Here is a 22,279-nt window from a genome sequence, read left to right on the forward strand (position 1 = left end):
GCTCCTTTTACTCTCTGTTCCGAACGTACTAGACGACCAGTTCTTATAGCCTTTAGCCGTACCCTTATCCTACTCCTCCTCTCTTCCTCTGGTGATGTAGAGGTTAATCCAGGCCCTGCAGTGCCTAGCTCCACTCTTATTCCCCAGGTGCTCTCATTTGTTGACGTCTATAACCGTAAAAGCCTTGGTTTCATGCATGTTAACATTAGAAGCCTTCTCCCTAAATTTGTTTTATTCACTACTTTAGCACACTCTGCCAACCCGAATGTCCTAGCCGTCTCTGAATCCTGGTTTAGGAATACCACCAAAAACCCTGAAATTTCCATCCCTAACTATAACATTTTCCAACAAGATAGAATTGCCAAAGGGGGCGGAGTTGCAATCTACTGCAGATATTGCCTGCAGAGTTCTGCCTTACTATCCAGGTCTGTACCCAAACAATTCAAGCTTCTACTTTTAAAAATCCAACTTTCCAGAAACAAGTCTCCCACCCTCTGCCCCCAGCTGTGACCTGGACAACATTTCTGAATTGATTGCCCCGCATCTATCTTCAGAGCTCGTGCTGCTAGGAGACCTAAACTGGGACATGCTTAACACCCCAGCCATTCTACAATCTAAGCTAGATGCCCTCAATCTCACGCAAATTATCAATGAACCTACCAGGTAAAACCCCAAATCCGTAAGCATGGGCATCCTCATAGATATCCTCCTGACCAACTTGCCCTCCAAATACACCTCTGCTGTCTTCAACCAAGATCTCAGCAATCACTGCCTGCATCCGTAATGGGTGTGCGGTCGAACGACCACCCCTCATCACTGTCAAACGCTCCCTAAATCACTTCAGTGAGCAGGCCTTTCTAAATTACCTGGCCTGGGTATCCTGGAAGGATATCACCCTCATCCCATCAGTAGAGGATGCCTGGTTATTCTTTAAAAGTGCCATCCTCACCATCTTAAATAAGCATGCCTCATTCAAAAAATTTAGAACCAGGAACAGATATTGCCACTCCAGACCTGACTGCCCTTGACCAGCACAAAAACATCCTGTGGCGTACTGCATTAACTTCTTAAGGATGTAGCAGAATACAGTTCCCTGGCAGGAACAGCACTCTGCGGAGTTCAGAGCGCCACCTAATAGTTTTTGATAAAACTCAAACTGTCATTAAACTTTCATTAAAATACACATTCAAGGTAGTGAATTAAAGCTACACTCGTTGTGAATCTATCCACCAAGTCAGATTTGTAAAATGCTTTTCGGCGAAAGCATGAGAAGCTATTATCTGATAGCATGTAACACCCCAAAAGACCCGCAGGGACGTAAACAAAATAATTAGCATAGTCGTCACTACACAAACCGCACAAATAAAATATAAAACATTCATTACCTTTGACCATCTTCTTTGTTGGCACTCCTAGATGTCCCATATTCACTATTGGGTCTTTTTTTCGATTAAATCGGTCCATATATAGCCTAGATATCGATCTATGAATACTGTGTGAACAACGGAAAAAAAATAGCGTTTTCTAACGTAACGTCATCTCTTTAAATTAAAAAAGTCGACGATAAACTTTCACAAAACACTTCGAAATACTTTTGTAATGCAACTTTAGGTATTAGTAAAAGCGATAAAATTGATCACGAGGCGAAGTATATTCTTTAGCTGTCCGTCTGGAAATAATGTCCGGAGAAATCTCCACCAAAACATCCGGTCGGAGACCGGAGGAAATTGGCTCCCTAGTTTCGGTTTGACCAAGAAACAAAGCCGAAGCAAATGACAAGACTCTAGACATCGTGTGGAAGCTGTAGGTACTGCAACCTCGACCTCGTTTAATCCGGTTCACCTTGAACAATTCCTGGAAGTAGCGCATGGATATTTTTTTCCATTTTCAGTGATCAGATTTTCCTGCACTTTTCGATGTAACGCATGTTCTGTTATAGTCACAGCCGTCATTTAACCAGTTTTAGAAACGTCTGAGTGTTTTCTATCCACACATACTAATCATATGCATATAATATATTCCTGGCATGAGTAGCAGGGCGCTGAAATGTTGCGCGATTTTTAACAAAAAGCTGCGAAAATTCGCAACAGCCTTAACAGGTTTTAACATCGAATAGCCCCCGTGAAATGCAACTTTTCAGGGAAGTTAGGAACTATTATACACAGGCAGTTAGGAAATCTAAGGCTGCCTTTATCAAACAGAAATGTGCATCCTGTCGCACAAACTCAAAAAGTTCTGGGACACTGTAAAGTCCATGGAGAATAAGAGCACCTCCTCCCAGCTGCCCACTGCACTGAGGCTAGGAAACAATGTCACCACCGATGAATCCAATATAATTGAGAATTTCAAGAAGCATTTTTCTACTGCTGGCTATGCTTTCCAGCTGGCTACCCCTACCACGGTCAACAGCCATGCACCCCCCCACAGCAACTCGCCCAATCCTCACCATTTCTCCTTGACCCAGATCCAGATAGCTATTGTTCTGAAAGAGCTGCAAAATCTGGATCCCTACAAATCAGCTGGGCTAGACAATCTGGACCCTCTCTTTCTAAAACACCTCCTACCTCTTCGACCTCTCTTTCGTATCATCTGAGATTCCCAAAGATTGGAAAGCTACACGGCCATCCCTCTCTTCAAAGGAAGAGACACTCTGGACCCACACTGCTACAGAACTTTGTCTATCTTACTCTGCCTTTCTAAGGTCTTCGAAAGTCAAGTAAACAAACAGAACACCGACCATTTCGAATCCCACCGTACCTTCTCCACTATGCAATCTGGTTTCTGAGCTGGTCATGACACCCATGGGTGCACCTCAGTCACGCTCAAGGTCCTAAACGATATCATAACCGCCATCAATAAGAGACATTACTGTGCAGCCGTATTCATTGACCTGGCCAAGGCTTTCGACTCTGTCAATCACCACATTCTCATCGGCAGACTAATCAGCCTTGGTTTCTCAAATGACTGCCTCGCCTGGTTCACCAACAACTTCTCTGATAGAGTTCAGTGTGTCAAATCGGAGGGCCTGTTGTCCGGACCTCTGGCAGTCTCTCTGGGGGTGCCACAGGTTCAACTCTCGGGCCCACTCTCTTCACTGTATACATCAATGATGACGCTCTTGCTGCTGGTGATTCTCTGATCCACCTCTACACCGACGACACCATTCTGTAAACTTCTGGCCCTCCTTTGGACACTGTGTTAACTATGTCCAAATGAGCTTCAGTGCCATACAACACTCCTTCCGTGGCTTTACAACTGCTCTTAAATGCAAATAAAACTAAATGCATGCTCTTCAACCGATTGCTGCCTGCACCTGCTTGCCCGGCGAGCATCCCTACTCTGAATGGTTCTGACTTAGAATATGTGGTCAACTACAAATACCTAGATGTCTGGTTAGACTGTAAACTATCTTTCCAGACTCACATTATGCATCTCCAATACAACATTTTAATCTAGAATCGGCTTCCAATTTCACAACAAAGCATCCTTCACTCAAGCTGTCAAACATACCCTCTTAAAACTGACCACCCTGTCAATCCTCGATTTCGGCGATGTCATTTACAAAATAGCCTCCAACACTCTACTCAACAAGCTGGATGAAATCTATCACATTGCCATCCGTTTTTTCACCAAAGCCCCATACTACCCACCATCTCACCACTGCGACCTGTACACTCTCGTTGGCTGGCCCTCGCTTCATACTCATCACCAAACCCACTGGCTCCAGTTCATCTAAAAGTCTTTGCTAGGTAAAGCCCCGCCTCATCTCAGCTCACTGGCCACCATAGCAGCACCCACCCATAGCAGGCGCTCCAGCTGGTATATTTCACTGGTCACCCCCAAAGGCAATTCCTCCTTTGGCCGCCTTTCCTTCCAGTACTCTGCTGCCAATGACTAGAACGAACTGCAAAAATCACTGAAACTGGAGGCTCATATCTCCCTCACTAGCTTTAAGCACCAGCTGCCAGAGCACCTCACAGATCACTGCACCTGTACATAGCCCGTCTGTAAATAGCCCATCCAACTACCTCATCCCCATACTGTATTTTATTATTTATCTTGCTCTTTATCTTGCTTTATTTATCTTTGCACCCCAGTATCTCTACTTGCACATTCATCTTTGCACATCTATCACTCCAGTGTTCAATTGCTATATTGTAATTACTTCGTCACCATGGCCTATTTATTGCCTTACCTCCCTTATCTTGCCTCATTTGCACACACTGTATATATACTTTTTTTGCTGTATGTTTGTTAATTCCATGTGTAACTCTGTGTTGTTGTATGTGTCGAACTGTTTTGCTTTATCTTGGCCAGATCGCAGTTGTAAATGAGAACTTGGTTTCAACTAGCCTACCTGGTTAAATAAAGGTAAAATAAAAAAATTGTGGTGGGATTTTTTTTTTTTTAGCTTTCATTTCTTTCAAAACATTCCCAGTGGGTCAGAAGTTTACATACACTCAATTAGTATTTGGTAGCATTGCCTTTAAGTTGTTTAATAACTTGTTATGGCTGCAATCCCCCTATCGGGATAAGTGTCCTCAACAACCGCTGAATAGCATAGCGCTACATACAATAAATAATACTATAAATATGTATATTCATGAAATCACAAGTGCAATATAGGAAAACATAGCTTAGTCTTTTGTTAATCCACCTGTCATGTCAAATTATGCTTTACAGTGAAAGCAATCCAAGCGTTTGTGTAAATTTATCGATCGCACGATAAAACATTTAGGACACTTAGCATCGGATAGCTCGATCAGAAAAATCAGAAAACCAATCAAATTAATCGTTTACCTTTGATGATCTTCGGATGTTTTCACTCACGAGACTCCCAGTTACACAACAAATGTTTGTTTGTTCCATAAAAAATGATTTTTATATCCAAAATACCTCCGTTTGTTTGTCGCGTTATGTTCAGAAATCCACAGGAAATAGCGGTCACGACAACGCAGACGAAAATTCCAAATAGTTTCCATAATGTCCACAGAAACATGTCAAACGTTTTTTATAATCAATCCTCAGGTTGTTTTTAAAATATATAATCAATAATATATCAACCGCAAATGTCTTTCACAGTAGGAGAGGGGAAAACAATGGCTGTCCAAATTCTGTTGCGCACGCAAAACTCATGTGACCACTTGACGCGATGTTATCGTTCTGGCTCATTTTTCTAAATAAAAGCCTGAAACTATGTCTGAAGACTGTTGACACCTTGCGGAAGCGATAGAAAAAGGAATCTGGTTCATATCCCTTTAAATCCAGCAAAGGGAGGCTATGGAAAAAAATATAAACCACTTACTGTTTTGATTTTCCTCAGGGTTTCGCCTGCAATATCAGTTCTGTTATACTCACAGACAATATTTTGACCGTTTTGGAAACTTTAGAGTGTTTTTCTACTCAATACTAATAATAATATGCATATATTAGCAACTGAGACTGAGGAGCTGGCCGTTTACAATGGGCACCTTTTCATCCAAGCTTCTCAATACTGCCCCTGCAGCCATATGAAGTTAACTTGTGTCAAACATTTCAGGTAGCCTTCCACAAGCTTCCCACAATAAGTTGGGTGAATTTTGGTCCATTCCTCCTGACAATGCTGGTGGAACTGAGGCAGGTTCTTAGGCCTACTTGCTCGCACACGCTTTTTCAGTTCTACCCACTAATTTTCTATAGGATTGAGGTCAGGGCTTTGTGATGGCCACTCCAATACCTTGACTTTGTTGTCCTTAAACCATTTGGAAACAACTTTGGAATTATGCTTGTTGTCATTATCCATTTGGAAGACCTATTTGCGACCAAGCTTTAACTTCTGATGTCTTGAGATGTTGATTCAATATATCCACATAATTTTCATACCTAATGAACAATTTTGTTCCAAGCTGTTTAAAGGCACAGAAAACTTAGCGTATGTAAACTTCTGACCCACTGGAATTGTGATACAGTGCATTATAAGTTAAATAATCTGTCTGTAAACAATTGTTGGAAAAATTACTTGTCACGCACAAAGTATATGTCCTAATCGACTTGCCAAAACTATAGTTGGTGAATTAAAAACTTCTTCATGCTGAAATCCCGTTAACGGGATCGATATGACAACAGCCAGTGGAAGTGCAGGGCGCTAAATTCAAACAACAGAAAAATCATAATTAAAATTCCTCAAACATACAAGTATTATACACCATTTTAAAGATAAACTTGTTGTTAATCCCACCACAGTATCCAATTTCAAAAAGGCTTTACAACGAACGCTTACCATGCGATTATGTTAGGTCAGCACCTAGCCTTAGAAAAACACAGCCATTTTTCCAGCCAAAGTGAAGAGTCACAAAAAGCAGAAATAGAGATAAAATTAATCACTAACCTTTGATGATCTTCATCAGATGACACTCATAGGACTGTTTTGTTCGATAAAGTTCATATTTATATCCAAAAATCTCAGTTTACATTGACGCCTTATGTTCAGTATTGTTTTACTTCCAAAACATCTGGTGATTTTGCAGAGAGCCACATCAATTTACAGAAATACTCATAATAAACATTGATAAAAGTGTTGTCCATGGTATTATAGATATACTTCTCCTTATGCAACCAGTGTGTCAGATTTCAAAAAGCTTTACGGAAGAAGCACACTCTGCAATAATCTGAGTACAGCGCTCAGACACAAAAACAAGCCATACAGATACCAGTCATGTGGTGGAGTCGACAGAAGTCAGGAATAGCATTATAAATATTCACTTACCTTTGATAATCTTCATCAGAATGCACTCCCAGGAATCCCATTTCCACAATAAATGTTTGATTTGTTCGATAAAGTCCATAATTTAGGTCCAAATAACCTCGTTTTTGTTTGCGCTTTTAGTTCACAAATCCAAATTCATGAGGCATGAGCACTAGGTCCAGACGAAAAGTCAAAAGGTTCCATTACAGTTCATAGAAACATGTCAAACGATGTATAGAATCAATGTTTAGGATGTTTTTAACATACATCTTAATGATGTTCCAACTTGACAATTCCTTTGTTTTTAGAAATGCAGGCTCATGGAGGCTCATGGCCTTCTGCCAGACACCTGATTGAAACAGCTTTTATTCGCTCCCCCTTCACAGTAGAAGCCTGAAACAAGGTTCTAAAGACTGTTGACATCTAGTGGAAGCCTTAGGAAGTGCAATCGGACCAAATTTACACTGTGTATTGAATAGGCAAAGAGTTGAAAAACTTCCAACCTCAGATTTCCCACTTCCTGGTGGATTTTTTCTCAGGTGTTTGCCTGCCATATGAATTCTGTTATACTCACAGGAATCATTCAAATAGTTTAGAAACTTCAGAGTGTTTTCTATCCAAATCTACTAATAATATGCATATCTTAGCTTCTGGGCCTGAGTAGCAGGCAGTTTACTCTGGGCACCTTTTTCATCCAAGCTACTCAATACTGCCCCCCAGCCATAAGAAGTTTTAACAAAAAATGTGTGGAGTGGTTGAAAAACAATTTTCAATTACTCCCATCTAAGGGTATGTGAACTTCTGACTTCAACTGTAATTCAAACCACCGCATAGTCCTATATATGAGCCCCCCTCCAAAAAAACCTGAATTAAAATAGTGATTGTGCCATTATACAATACATAGACATAGATGTAATATGTCTTTCGTATCTAATTGGTCTAGTCTATACTGCAAATTTATCAAACTCTAGTATTCGCCTTTGAATGTCGACTGTATTATTATGCAGACTGGGTTGATTTGTGCTACACTCCTTGTGCTATGCTTCAGAGTCTGGGAGAGAATGTATAGGCCTAGGCGATGATGTTGGTTCATTGATTGTGCAGGTAGGGCCTGTTACAGAGTTAACTTCTCATGACTCTCAAACCCGCAGCCTCAAACTAATTAGCATAACGCAGCGGACATAAATCTTCCTAGAAATTCATGAAATTCACAAATGAAATATATTGAGACACAGCTTAGCCTTTTGTTAATCACACTGTCATCTCAGATTTTCAAAATATGCTTTACAGCCAACGCTAGACAAGCATTTGTGTAAGTTTATCATGGCATAATGCTATGGCTAGGCTCTGCTACCAGCAGGCAACATTTTCACGAAAATAAGAAAAGCAATCAAATTAAATAATTTACCTTTGAAGAACTTTGGATGTTTTCACTCAGGAGACTCCCAGTTAGATAGCAAATGTTCCTTTTTCCCCAAAATATTATTTTTGTAGGCGAAATAGCTCCGTTTGTTCTTCACGTTTGGCTGAGAAATCGACCGGAAAATGCAGTCACTACAACGCCAAACTTTTTTCCAAATTAGCTCCATAATATCGACAGAAACATGGCAAACGTTGTTTAGAATCAATCCTCAAGGTGTTTTCCACATATCTATTCGATAAAATATCCGTCGGGACAATTGGTTTCTCATAAGAAGCGATTGGAAAAATGGCTACTTGTGTACTTTACGCAAGATTTTCTGCGGGAGCCGTCATGTGACCACTTGCTAAATGTGGTCCCATACGGCTATTCTTCAACATAAATGCGTAAAAAGACCTCACAATGCTGTAGACACCTTGGGGAATACGTAGAAAGCGTAAGCTCATTCGTAGCTCATTCACAGCCATATAAGGAGTCATTGGCATGCAGGGCTTTCAAAAAATGGGGCACTTCCTGGTTGGATTTTTATCTGGGTTTCGCCTGTAACATCAGTTCTGTTGCACTCACAGACAATATCTTTGCAGTTTTGGAAACGTCAGAGTGTTTTCTATCCAAAGCTGTCAATTATATGCATAGTCGAGCATCTTGTCATGACAAAATATCCCGTTTAAAACGGGAACCTTTTTTATCCAAAAATGAAAATACTGCCACCTAGTTATAAAACGTTATCCTACAATTATAGTGAATTTGTATTTGATTTTGAATAGCTTAGGGCGTTTTTTATATTTTCATAATTAATAGGCTGACAATACCATTAGCTACATGATATCTCTCCACCGTGCATTTCCATCTTCTCCCTTCTCTCCTTCATTCCTTTCTCAAGAACGCAGAGAGAAGCAGTTGTGTAAAGTAACACAGTAGAAATGCTATGTTACTGTACTTAAGTATTTTTTGGGGGTATCTGTACTGTACTTTACTATTTCTATTGCTATCGACTTTTAGTTTTACTTCACTACATTTTCAAATGAAAATGTATACTTTCACCTTGATACTTTATTTTTAATTTTTAATTTAACTAGGCAAATCAGTTAAGAACAAATTCTTATTTACAATGACCCGGAGGACTCTGGGTCAATCGGGCCTTTGACCGCCAAGCCTTCATTACTCGCTACAAAATCAATCTGAAGCTGAAAAAAAATATGAATAATGTTGGAAAGAATTATACAAGGTCGGCAAGTCGGCTCACTCATGGGTGAACTTGTTTTGCAAGGCAGCAGGCGACGACATGCAAGCAAAGTTGATCCAACCCGCATCAGTTTGGGGATAGTCTAAGGGTCCTAAAGTGTAAACCCCACCCACCGAGAGCCAGTTACTTACAAAATAGTCATCCACTCTGCAGCACTTTTCCCAAGAATGTCCAAAATCGCTACCACTACCACCACCACCTCCTGATGAGGACGAACACCCCTGGCCGTATCTAAAATAAATGTTTTATTTTCTCAGAATGAAGGATTCATCCTAGCAAATGAAATGTTGGTTAAGAAAATTCAAGAAATACCAGCATTCAAGAACTCGCGGTCGAATCTAAAAAAACACATTGAGGTAAGTCTACTGTTAGCTTGCCAGCTAGCTGGAATAAAGTTAGCATGATAGCTAATGATACTTATACTAGCATGCTAGCTAAAATGAGCTAACCTAGCTAGGTAGGCCACATTTGCTAATGCAACAAGCAGTGTTAGTTTATGCTAGCTAATCCTATACATAAATAGTTCCATTGCTAGTAGCTGGCTAAAATGTGCCCGGATTCAGAAACTTTGTTAGCTAATGCAATCTAACTAAACTAACATGAGCTAACTAGCTAAAGTTTTAGCAAGCATAAACTAGCTAGCTAGCTAGTTTGCGAATCTGGCCACATTTTAGTCAGCTAATGTTAGTATAGCTAAATACCTTTTCTCTAAACACCGCTGTCAAGCTAGCTAGCTAATGTTAGCTTTCTAATTTTAGCTAACACCCACTAGCTTAGCTAGTTAGCAAAACAATATCTTACTTGTGTTAGTTGATAAAGTTGTTATTCTTACCTAGATAATTACTGTAGACTTAATTAAATGGTGTTCACAAACTCTCACTTATCTAATGTTGTTTATAGCTTTAAAATTCGGAATCTATACCTTAAGTATTTAGTGACGGTAGCTAAGTAACAGTCTTTCTGATTTCTTTCTTTTCCTTTTCTTAATATATCAGAGTACACCATCTTAAGAAATATGGAGAACTGACTGTAAACACTTTGAAGAGAAAACATGCCCCTCAGACTCCCTCCACCATCAAGCAGAGAACATTACTGGAGACAGTGTCCCAAAAATCCATCGATAAAGCTGTGGTGAAGTATGTGGTCCAAGGGCTCCAATCACTCACTGTTGTAGAAGAAGAACCGTTCAGAGGGTTTGTCCAGGCTTGAGCATAACTCACATATCATATCATTGCCGACACTGCGCTCCAGGATAGATGAAGCCTCAAAGGAAATGAAGAAGAAGATGACTGAGGCCATGAGAAGTGTTGACCACTTCGCCACCACCACCGACTGCTGGTCTGCAAGAAGGCGGAGCTTAATTGGTGTTACAACCCATTGGCTAGACCCTGACAGTCTGGCAGAAGCTTGCACACCTTTGATGTGCTGGCAGGTGCCCTAAATTACAATCCTTCTCCCCTAATTCACAAATTCACAACAGAATGGTTAATGAACAATATGTTATTATTCATTGTGTATTGTGTACATTTTGACACTTCAAAGATTTGAGAACCACCCATGTAAACTACAATCCTGACTTTGTGGTTCATTCCAATGGGTACAGTAGTCTACTTAGCCCTGATTTTTGGTTTATATAGATGGTGGATGGGGATGGATTAATGTAGTCTCACAAAAATATAACTGCATGATATCCATTGTCATCTCCCTGGTTTATCAGGAATGGACTACATCAAAATTCCATCCCTAACTATAACAGCTTCCAAAAAGATAGAACTGCCAAATCGGGCAGAGTTGCAATCTACTGCAGAGAGAGCCTGCAGTTCTGTCATACTATCCAGGTCTGTGCCCAAACAATTCGAGCTTCTACTTTTAAAAATCCAACTTTCCAGAAACAAGTCTCTCACCGCTGCCGCTTGTTATAGACCCCTTCCAGCCCCCAGCTGTGCCCTGGACACCATATGTGAATTGATTGCCCCCCATCTATCTTCAGAGTTCGTACTGTTAGGTGACCTAAACTGGGATATGCTTAACACCCTGGCTGTCCTACGATCTAAGCTAGATGCCCTCAATTTCACACAAATTATTAAGGAATTTACCAGGTACAACACTTAATCCGTAACCATGGGCACCCTCTTAGATATCATCCTGAACAACTTGCCCTCTAATTACACCTCTGCTGTCTTCAACCAGGATCTCAACGATCACTGCCTCATTGCCTGCGTGCGTGATGGGTCCGCGGTCAAACGACCACCCCTCATCACTGTCAAACGCTCAATTAAACACTTCAGCGAGCAGGCCTTTCTAATCAGGTATCTGGGTATCCTGGAAGGATATTGACCTCATCCCGTCAGTAGAGGACGCCTGGTTTCTCTTAAAAAGTGCTTTCCTCACCATCTTAAATAAGTATGTCCCATTCAAAAAAATGTAGAACTAAGAACAAATATAACCCTTCGTTCACCCCAGACCTGACTGCCCTTGACCAGCACAAAAACTTCCTGTGGAGTTCTGCATTAGCATCAAATAGCCCCCGCGATATGCACATTTTCAGGGGAGTCAGGAACCAATATTCTCAGTCAGTTAGGGAAGCACCAATTCCAAAATGTTTTGGGACATTGGGACATTGTAAAGGCCATGGAGAATAAGAGCACCCCCTGCCAGCTACCCACTGCACTGAGGCTAGGAAACAATGTCACCACCGATAAATGTACGATAATCGATCATTTCAATATGTATTTTTCTACGGCACTCCATGCTTTCCACCTGGCTACCCCTATCCCGGCCAACAGCTCAGCACCCCCCCCCCATTTCTCCATTACCCAAATCTAGACAGCTGCTGTTCTGAAAGAGCTGCATAATCTGGATCCCTCAGCTGGGCTAGACAATCTGGACCGTCTCTTCCCAAACTTATCTGCCGAAATTGTTACAACCCCTATTACTAGCCTGTTCAACCTCTCTTTTGTTTCCTCTGAGATCCCCAAAGATTGGAAAGCCCCTATTACTAGCCTGTTCAACCTCTCTTTTGTTTCCTCTGAGATCCCCCTCTTCAAGTTGGGAGGCACTCTAAACCCAAACTGTTATAGACATATATCCATTCTGCCCTGCCTTTCTAAAATCTCCGAAAGCCAAGTTAACAAACAGATCACTGACCATTTTAAATCCCACCGTACCTTCTCCACTATGCAATCTGGTTTCTGAGCTGGTCATGGGTTAAGGTCCTAAACACTCAAGGTCCTAAACGATATCATAACCTCCATCGACAAAAGACAGTACTGTGCAGCCGTCTTCATCGACGTGGCCAAGGCTTTTGATTCTGTCAATCACCACATTCTTATCGGCAGACTCAATAGCCTTGGTTTCTCAAAAGCCTATGATGTATGGATTCCAAGAGAAACTGTGATATTGAATTATTGTTTTGTACCGACAGCCTACTTAATCTTGTACAAAGTTTCCCTACTGTTCTTTACTCCTGCCGCTGTAATGATAAGATAACCTATCATAGTTATTTTTCTCTGTCTGCTCAAAGGACTAGCATTTGCTGTTTGTTTCTCTGCAGGTCACCTCTCTCCATGGAAGACCTCCAAACAGGTAAAACACCCCTATGTGTGTGTGTGTGTGTGTGTGTGTGTGTCTCTGTCTGTCTCGATCTGTATCTCTCTCTCTCTCTCTCTCTCTCTCTCTCTCTCTCTATGTCTCTCTCTCTCTGTGTATCTCTCTCTCTGTGTCTCTGTGTGTCTCTCTCTCTCTCTCTCTCTATGTCTCTCTCTCTCTGTGTATCTCTCTCTCTGTGTCTCTCTCTCTCTGTGTCTCTCTCTCTCTGTCTCAGTCTCCCTCTCTCTCTCTCTCTCTGTCTGTCTCTCTCGCTCTATGTCTCTATCTCTCCACCCCTGTCTCTGTCTCTCTCTCTCATTTCAATTCAATTTAAGGGCTTTATTGGCATGGGAAACATGTGTTTGCATTGCCAAAGCAAGTGAAATAGATAAAAACAAACGTTAAATAAACAATACAAAAATGTACAGTAAACATTACACTCACAAAAGTTCAAAAATAATAAAGACATTCCAAAGGTCTTATTATTTGCAAATAAATAAAGTACAAACGGAAACTATTTAAACATAAATATGGGTTGTATTTGCAGTGGTGTTTGATCTTCACTGGTTGCCCTTTTCTTGTGGCAACAGGTTACAAATCTTGCTGCTGTGATGGCACACTGTCGTGTTTCAACCAATAGATATGGGAGTTTATCCAAATTGGGTTTGTGGATCCCCTATCTGAGAAATATCTGAAGGAAATATGTGTCTCTAATATGGACATAGATTTGGCAGGAAGTTAGGAAGTGCAGCTCAGTTTCCAACTCATTTTGTGTGCATAGTCAAAGTCAAAGCTTTCCATAAGTTTGGGTCAGTCACATTGGTCAGGTTTTGTGCCACTGTGTACTCTCTCTTTAGTGCCAAATAGCATTCTAGTTTGCTCAGTTTCCTTGTTGATTCTTTACAACGTGTCAAGGAATTATATTTTTTATTTTCCCATGCTTTGGTTGGGTATAATTGTATTGCTGTCCTGGGGCTCTGTGGGGTCTGTTTGTGTTTATGAGCAGAGCCCCAGGACCAGCTTGCTTAAGGGACTCTTCTCCAGGTGCATCTCTCTGTAGGTGATGGCTTTGTTATGGAAGGTTTGGGAATCACTTCCTTTTAATTGGTTGTAGAATTCAACGGCTCTTTTCTGGATTTTAATAATCAGTGGGTATCGGTCTAATTCTGCTCTGCATGCGTTATTTGGTGTTTTATGTTGTACATTGGATATTTTTGCAGAATTCTGCATGCAGTTTCAATTTGGTGATTGTCCCATTTTGTGAATTCTTGGTTGGTGAGCAGACCCCAGACCTTACAACCATAAAGGGCAATGTTTATAACGGATAACTATAACTGATAACTATAACTGATTCTAATTGGTATATTGAATTATATGTTCCTTTTGATGGCATAGAAGGCCCTTCTTGCCTTGTATCTCAGATCGTTCACAGCTTTGTGGAAGTTACCTGTGGCGCTGATGTTTAGTCCGAGGTATGTATAGTTTTTTGTGTGCTCTAGGGCAAGGGTGTCTAGAATTTGTGGTTCTGGCAACTGGAACTTTTTTGGAACACAATTATTTTTGTCTTACTGAGATTTACTGTCAATCAATCAATCAAATGTACAGTTGAAGTCTGAAGTTTACATACACCTTAGCCAAATACATTTAAACTCAGTTTTTCACAATTCCTGACATTTAATCCTCGTAAAAATTCCCTGTCTTAGGTCAGTTAGGATCACCACTTTATTTTAAGAATGCTAAATGTCAGAATAATAGGAGAGAGAATGATATATTTCAGCTTTTATTTCTTTCATCACATTCCCAGTCAGCCAGAAGTTTACATACTCAATTAGTATTTGGTAGTATTGCCTTTAAATTGGGTGAAATGTTTTGGGTAGCCTTCCACAAGCTTCCCACAATAAGTTGGGTGAATTTTGGCCCATTCCTCCTGACAGAGCTGGTGTAACTGAGTCAGGTTTGTAGGCCTCCTTGCTCGCACATGCTTTTCAGTTCTGCCCACAAATATTCGATATGATTGAGGTCAGGGCTTTGTGATGGCCACTCCAATACCTTGACTTTGTTGTCCTTAAGCAATGTTGCCACATCTTTGGAAGTATGCTTAAGGTCATTGTCCATTTGGAAGACCCATTTGCGACCAAGCTTTAACTTCTTATGGCTGCAGGGGCAGTATTGAGTAGCTTGGATGATATATATGCATATTATTATTAGTATTGGATAAAAACACTATGAAGTTTCTAAAACTGTTTGAATTATGTATGTGAGTATAACAGAACTCATGAGATTGGTATATTTTCATTCAACCCCTATTGAATTCACATTGGGATATGAATGAAGTTGCACTTCCTAGGGCTTCCACTAGATGTCAACTGTCTTTAGAAACTTGAATTAGGCTTCTGCTGTGTTGTGGGACTGAATAAGAGCTGTCAGCTTACTGGCAGAGAGCCATTTCCTGGTCACACGCATTCCACATGATCTCGACTTGCTTCTGTAGACACAAAGGAATTCTCCGGTTGGAAGTTTATTGAAGATTTATGATAAAAGATCCTAATGATTGATTCTATTATTAGTTTGAAATGTTTCTTCGACCTGTAATATAACTTTTTGAAGTTTTTGAAGTTTTTGTCCAAAGTTTTTGTCCAAACAATATGTGTACTAACAAAAGCAACTACTTGGACATAAATAACGGACATTATCGAACAAATCAAGCATTTATTGTGGAACTGCGATTCCTGGGAGTGCCTTCTGATGAAGATCATCAAAGGTAAGGGAATATTTATCATGTCATTTCTGGTATCTGTCGACTCCAACATGGCGGCTAATTTGATACATTTTCTGAGCGCCGTCTCAGATTTGGTTTGGTTTGATTTTTCCGTAAAGTTTTTATAAAATCTGACACAGCTGTTGCATTAAGGAGAGGTATATCTATAATTCCATGTGTATAACTTGTATTATCATCTACATTTATGATGAGTATTTCTGTTGAATCGATGTGGCTATGCAAAATCACTGGATGTTTTTGGAACTAGTGAACGTAATGCTCCAATGTAAATTCAGATTTTTTTTACTTTATCAACAAAACATACATGTATTGTGTAACATGAAGTCCTATGAGTGTCATCTGATGAAGATCATCAAAGGTTAGTGATTCATTTTATCTCTATTTGTGCTTTTTGAGACTGTTTTTCTGTGGCTTGGTGGTGACCTAACATCGTTTGTGGTGCTTTCGCCGTAAAGCCTTATGTATGTTTGAGGAATTTTAATTATGAGATTACTGTTGTTTTGAATTTGGCGCCCTGCACTTTCACTGGCTGTTGTCATATCATCCTTTTAATGGGATTGCAGCTAAGAAGTTTTAACTTCCTGACTGATATCTTAAGATGTTAAGATATATCCGCATATTTTTCCTTCCCTCATGATGCCATCTATTTTGTGAAGTGCACCAATCCCTCCTGCAGCAAATCACCCCCACAACATGATGCTGCCACCCCTGTGCTTCACGGTTGGGATGGTGTCCTTCGACTTGCAAGTCTCCTCCTTTTTCCTCCAAACATAACAATGGAGATTATGGCCAAACAGTTCTATTTTTGTTTCATCAGACCAAAGTACATTTCACCAAAAAGTATGATCTTTGTCCCCATGTGCAGTTGCAAACCATAGTCTGGCTTTTTTATGGCACTTTTGGAGCAGTGGCTTCTTCCTTACTGAGTGGCCTTTCAGGTTATGTCGATATAGGACTCGTTTCACTGTGGATATAGATACTTTTGTACCTGTTTCCTCCAGCATCTTCACAAGGTCCTTTGCTGTTGTTCTGGGATTGATTTGCACTTTTCGCAACAAAGTACATTACTCTCTAGGAGACCGAACGCGTCTCTTTCCTGAGCGGTATAAGGGCTGCATGGTCCCATGGTGTTTATACATTCGTACTATTGTTTGTACAGATGAACATGGTACCTTCAGGCGTTTGGAAATTGCTTCCGAGGATGAACCAGACTTGTGGAGGTCTACCATTTTTTTTTGGTCTTTGGTCTTCGCTGATTTATTTTGATTTTCCCATGATGTCAAGCAAAGAGGCACTGAGTTTGAAGGTAGGCCTTGAAACACATCCACAGGTACACCTCCAATTCACTAAAATGATGTCAATTAGCCTATCGGAAGCTTCTAAATCCATGACATAATCTTCTGGAATTTTCCAAGCTGTTTAAAGGCACAGTCAACTAATTGTATGTAAACTTCTGACCCACTGGAATTGTGATACATAAGTGAAATAATCTGTCTGTAAATGTTGGGGTAAAAATAACTTGTGTCATGCACAATGTAGATGTCCTAACCGACTTGCCAAAACTATAGTTTGTTAACAAGAAATGTGTGGCGTGGTTGAAAAACAAGTTTTAATGACTCTAACCTAAGTGTACGTAAACTTCTGACTTCAACTCTATTTATAAAGCCATTTTTACATCATCCAATGTCACAAAGTGCTGTACAGAAACCCAGCCTAAAACCCCAAACAGCAAGCAATGCAGATGTAGAAGCACCATGGCTAGGAAAAACTCCCGAGAAAGGCAGGAACCTAGGAAGAAACCTACAGAGGAATCAGGCTCTGAGGGTTGGCCAGTCCTCTTCTGGCTGTGCCAGGTGGAGATTATAACAGTACATGGCTATGTTCAAACGTTCATAGATGACCAGCAGGATCAAATAATAATAATCACATTGGTAGTAGAAAGTGCAACAGAGGTTGCAACAGGTCAACACATCAGGAGTAAATGTCATTTGGCTTTTCATAGCCGAGCATTCCGAGTTCAAGACAGCAGGTGCTGTTAGAGAGAGAGAGAGAGAGAGAGAGAGAGAGAGAGAGAGAGAGAGAGAGAGAGAGAGAGAGAGAACAATAATTAAGTCTAAAACAGCAGATCTGGGACAAGGTAGCATGTCTGGTGAACAGGTCAGGGTTCCATAGCCGCAGGCAGAACAGTTGAAACTGACCAGGTGGACTGGGGACAGCAGGGAGTCATCCGTCCAGGTAGTCCTGAGACATGGTCCCAGGGCTAAGGTCCTCCGGGAGGGGAGGGAGAGAGATAGAGAATTAGAGGGAGCATACTTAAATTCACAAATGACTCCAGATAAGACAGGAGAATTACACCAGATAAACTACAAACTATTGCAGCATAGACACTGGAGGCTGAGACAGGAGGGGTCAGGAGACACTGTGGCCCAATCCAATGATACCCTGGAACAGGGCCAACCTGTCGACTCCTCACGCAATTTGCCAAAGCACAGCCCCTATACCACGAGAGGGATATCCACAAACCACCAATTTACTACACTGAGACAAGGCTGAGTATAGTCCACGAAGATCTCACCCACTGCACAAACCCGAACTGTCAGGGCCCAGGTCTGACACAATCTGTGCAGAAGATCTAGGTGCTGCTGTAGGCCCTCCTAGGTTGGGTACAGAAGCACCAGATTGTCAGCCAACAGTAGACATTTTGACTTCAGATTCTAGTACTGTGAGACTGGGTGCTGTAGACTGTTCTAGTGCCCACGCCAATTTGTTTATATGTATGTTGAAGAGGGTGGGGCTTAAGCTTCATCCCTGTCTCACCCCACATAACTGTGGAAAGAAATGTGTGTTTTTTTTGCAAATTTGAACTGCACACTTGTTGTTTGTGTACATGGATTTTATGTTGTATGTTTTCCCCCAACACCACTTTCCATCAATGTGTATAGCAGACCCTCATGCCAAATTGAGTCAAAAGCTTTTTTGAAATCAACAAAGCATAAAAACACTTTGCCTTGGTTTTGGTTTGTTGCTTTGTCAATTAGGGTGAAAATGTGGTTTGTCGTACGGTAATTTTGTAAAAAGCCAATTTTACATTTGCTCAGTACAGTGCATTGTTTTCACTGAGGAAATTGGCGAGTCTGCTATTAATGATAATGCAGGGGATTTTCCCAAGGCTTCTGTTGACACATATCCCTGTTATTGGGGTCCAATTTGTCTCCACTTTTGTGGATTGAGGTGATCAGTCTTTTTTCCAAATATTGGGAAAGATGCCAGAGAGTTTAATTATAGAGTTTAATTATAGCCATTTGGAATTTGTGTATTTTTAACCTCTCTGCGCACCGAACCCGTTAGCGGGATTAAATTCGACAACATACGGTGATCGCTACATAAATAGTCATATTAAACATTCATGAAAATACAAGTGTCTCACATAGTTCGAAAGCCTAGAATCTTGCTAATCCAACTGCGCTGTCAGATTAAAAAAAATATTTATTGCGAAATAATACGCTGCGATTATCTGAGCACAGACCCCCATATCAAACTACTTATTCAGCCAGCACTTGTGTAACAAAATCACAGATTGCATTGAAATAAATTGTTTACCTTTGAAGATCTTGCTCTGGTTGCAATCCCAAGGCTCATTGTTACACAATAAATGGTCTTTTGTTCGGTTAAATCCATTTTTTATAGCCTAACACGAAACATTTTGTGACCGCTTATTTCGTTGAATTTCGTGTCATTCAATTTTCGACGTAACATCCAACGTAAAATAGGCAGACTTTGCCTGACTTTAACCAGTCATGTTTGGTTTCCTTGCAATCAACTGTTTGCTTGTAACACAACCAAATTTGATGGGTCATTTTGAGGGATGTATTGACCCGGAAAAAACGATTGGAAGACAACAAGTGACGAGCCCATTGTGCACCAATTATATGACCACTGTCTCGTTGATTGACTGTATTTTAACCCAATGACCCCTGATCGTCTTGAAATCTAACTGGATAGATAGTCAATGAGCAGAGGTAAACGGCAATATCCCATGGTTCTTTGTTGTAAGACAAACCTTTCCATTGAACGCTGGCGTAAGGACCATTCTTTCGCCATTGCCAATTCAACCGTGAAGGAGCGACACTTATTACACACAGCAGTATTTCGGTGATTTGCATCTTCAGCTGTTTATTTATCCAACATCATGGTGAATAAGTCAAGGAAAGCTAATTCTAAAACTAGATATACGAATGTAGAAACAATTTTAGAGGGAAGTGAGACAGATCTGCTTTTTGAAGACTCCATTTTCAATACTCTGAAACTGAGGCATATTTTTTGAACGGAGAGGACAGGTAAGTTGCTCTCATGCTAATGCCGTTGTTTGAAATAAATATAAAATATTATTTGTGATTGTTTTTACATTTTATTTGCAATATATAAAGATGTAATGAAATGGGTAAAGTACACGTTAGCTAGTCATTGTGAGTGAGGGTCTGTTTGTTTGTACGAGAACGACCATAGCCTATGTCTGTGTGTGTATATATACACTGCTCAAAAAAATAAAGGGAACACTTAAACAACACAATGTAACTCCAAGTCAATCACACTTCTGTAAAATCAAACTGTCCACTTAGGAAGCAACACTGATTGACAATAAATTTCACATGCTGTTGTGCAAATGGAATAGACAACAGGTGGAAATTATAAGCAATTAGCAAGACATCCCCAATAAAGGAGTGGTTCTGCAGGTGGGGCCCACAGACCACTTCTCAGATCCTATGCTTCCTGGCTGATGTTTTGGTCACTTTTGAATGCTGACGGTGCTTTCACTCTAGTGGTAGCATGAGACGAAGTCTACAACCCACACAACTGGCTCAGGTAGTGCAGCTCAACATCAATGTGAGCTGTGGCAAGAAGGTTTGCTGTGTCTGTCAGCGTAGTGTCCAGAGCATGGAGGCGCTACCAGGAGACAGGCCAGTACATCAGGAGACGTGGAGGGCCCGACGTCCACAGGTGGGAGTTGTGCTTACAGCCCAACACCGTGCAGGACGTTTTTCATTTGCCAGAGAACACCAAGATTGGCAAATTCGCCACTGGCGCCCTGTGCTCTTCACAGATGAAAGCAGGTTCACACTGAGCACATGTGACAGACGTGACAGTCTGGAGACGCAGTGGAGAACGTTCTGCTGCCTGCAACATCCTCCAGCATGACCAGTTTGACGGTCGGTCAGTCATGGTGTGGGGTGGCATTTCTTTGGGGGGCCGCACAGCCCTCCATGTGCTCGCCAGAGGTAGCCTGACTGCCATTAGGTACCGAGATGAGATCCTCAGACCCCTTGTGAGACCATATGCTGGTGCGGTTGGCCCTGGGTTCCTCCTAATGCAAGACAATGCTAGACCTCATGTGGCTGGAGTGTGTCAGCAGTTCCTGCAAGAGGAAGGCATTGATGCTATGGACTGGCCCGCCCGTTCCCCAGACCTGAATCCAATTGAGCACATCTGGGACATCATGTCTCACTCCATCCACCAACCGACTGTGTTGCACCACAGACTGTCCAGGAGTTGGCGGATGCTTTAGTCCAGGTCTGGGAGGAGATCCCTCAGGAGACCATCCGCCACCTCATCAGGAGCATGCCCAGGCCTTGTAGGGAGGTTATACAGGCATGTGGAGGCCACACACACTACTGAGCCTCATTTTGACTTGTTTTAAGGACATTACATCAAAGTTGGATCAGCCTGTAGTGTGGTTTTCCACTTTAATTTTGAGTGTGACTCCAAATCCAGACCTCCATGGGTTGATACATTTGATTTCCATTGATCATTTTTGTGTGATTTTGTTGTCAGCACATTCAACTATGTAAAGAAAAAAGTATTTAATAAGAATATTTCATTCATTCAGATCTAGGATGTGTTATTTTAGTGTTCCCTTTCTTTTTTGAGCAGTGTATAGATATAGATATAGATATATAGATCTATATCTATGCAAACCCATACATCTCGACACAGCCAGCATGCTTCCTCTAATCAGTCTATATTAGAGGGAGCATCAAGGAGCTTTCTGGCTACAGCACTACTGCACCAAGCCCTGTCCCTTCTGCTCCTGCCACAAGTGTTCATCTGCCCAAATATATTTGTGCAGGCATGGATGTGCCTAAGGGCACAGCATGGAGGCATTGCTGTGTTGTTTGCAAGATGAAGTCTCCCATCACATGCACCACATGCTCAGTGACCCTCTGCTTTACATCAGAAAGAGACCTCTATTGTATCTGGCTTCAGCAGCAGAATATTGTCTAGAGTTTTGGCAAAGTTGGTGGGGTTATATGGCAAAGTGGGTGGGGGCTAGGGTCAGTATGTTATATCTGGAGTACTTTTCCTGTCTTATCCGGTTTCTTGTGTGAATTTAAGTCTGCTCTCTCTTTCTTTCTCTCGGAGGACCTGAGCCCTTGGACCATGCTTCAGGACTACCTGCCATGCTGTCCCCAGTCCACCCGGCCTTGCTGCTGTTCCAGTTTCAACTGTTCTGCCTGCGGCTATGGA

The 22,279-nt window shown here is 41.2% G+C and overlaps 1 protein-coding gene across 5 annotated transcripts in view; it reads left to right on the forward strand.

The window, feature by feature from the left end:
- LOC109867612 (membrane-associated guanylate kinase, WW and PDZ domain-containing protein 2) overlaps nucleotides 1-22,279 on the forward strand; it is a 297,617-nt gene that overhangs the window by 222,759 nt on the left and 52,579 nt on the right. For all 5 annotated transcript variants that reach the window (XM_031801801.1, XM_031801802.1, XM_031801800.1 and 2 more), the window contains exon 12: nucleotides 12,944-12,975. In XM_031801801.1, the coding sequence (XP_031657661.1) occupies nucleotides 12,944-12,975 (32 nt within the window). The remainder of the gene's footprint in view (nucleotides 1-12,943; nucleotides 12,976-22,279) is intronic.

This window comes from Oncorhynchus kisutch, linkage group LG22 (genome assembly GCF_002021735.2).
Source record: "Oncorhynchus kisutch isolate 150728-3 linkage group LG22, Okis_V2, whole genome shotgun sequence".
Taxonomy (NCBI): domain Eukaryota; kingdom Metazoa; phylum Chordata; class Actinopteri; order Salmoniformes; family Salmonidae; genus Oncorhynchus; species Oncorhynchus kisutch.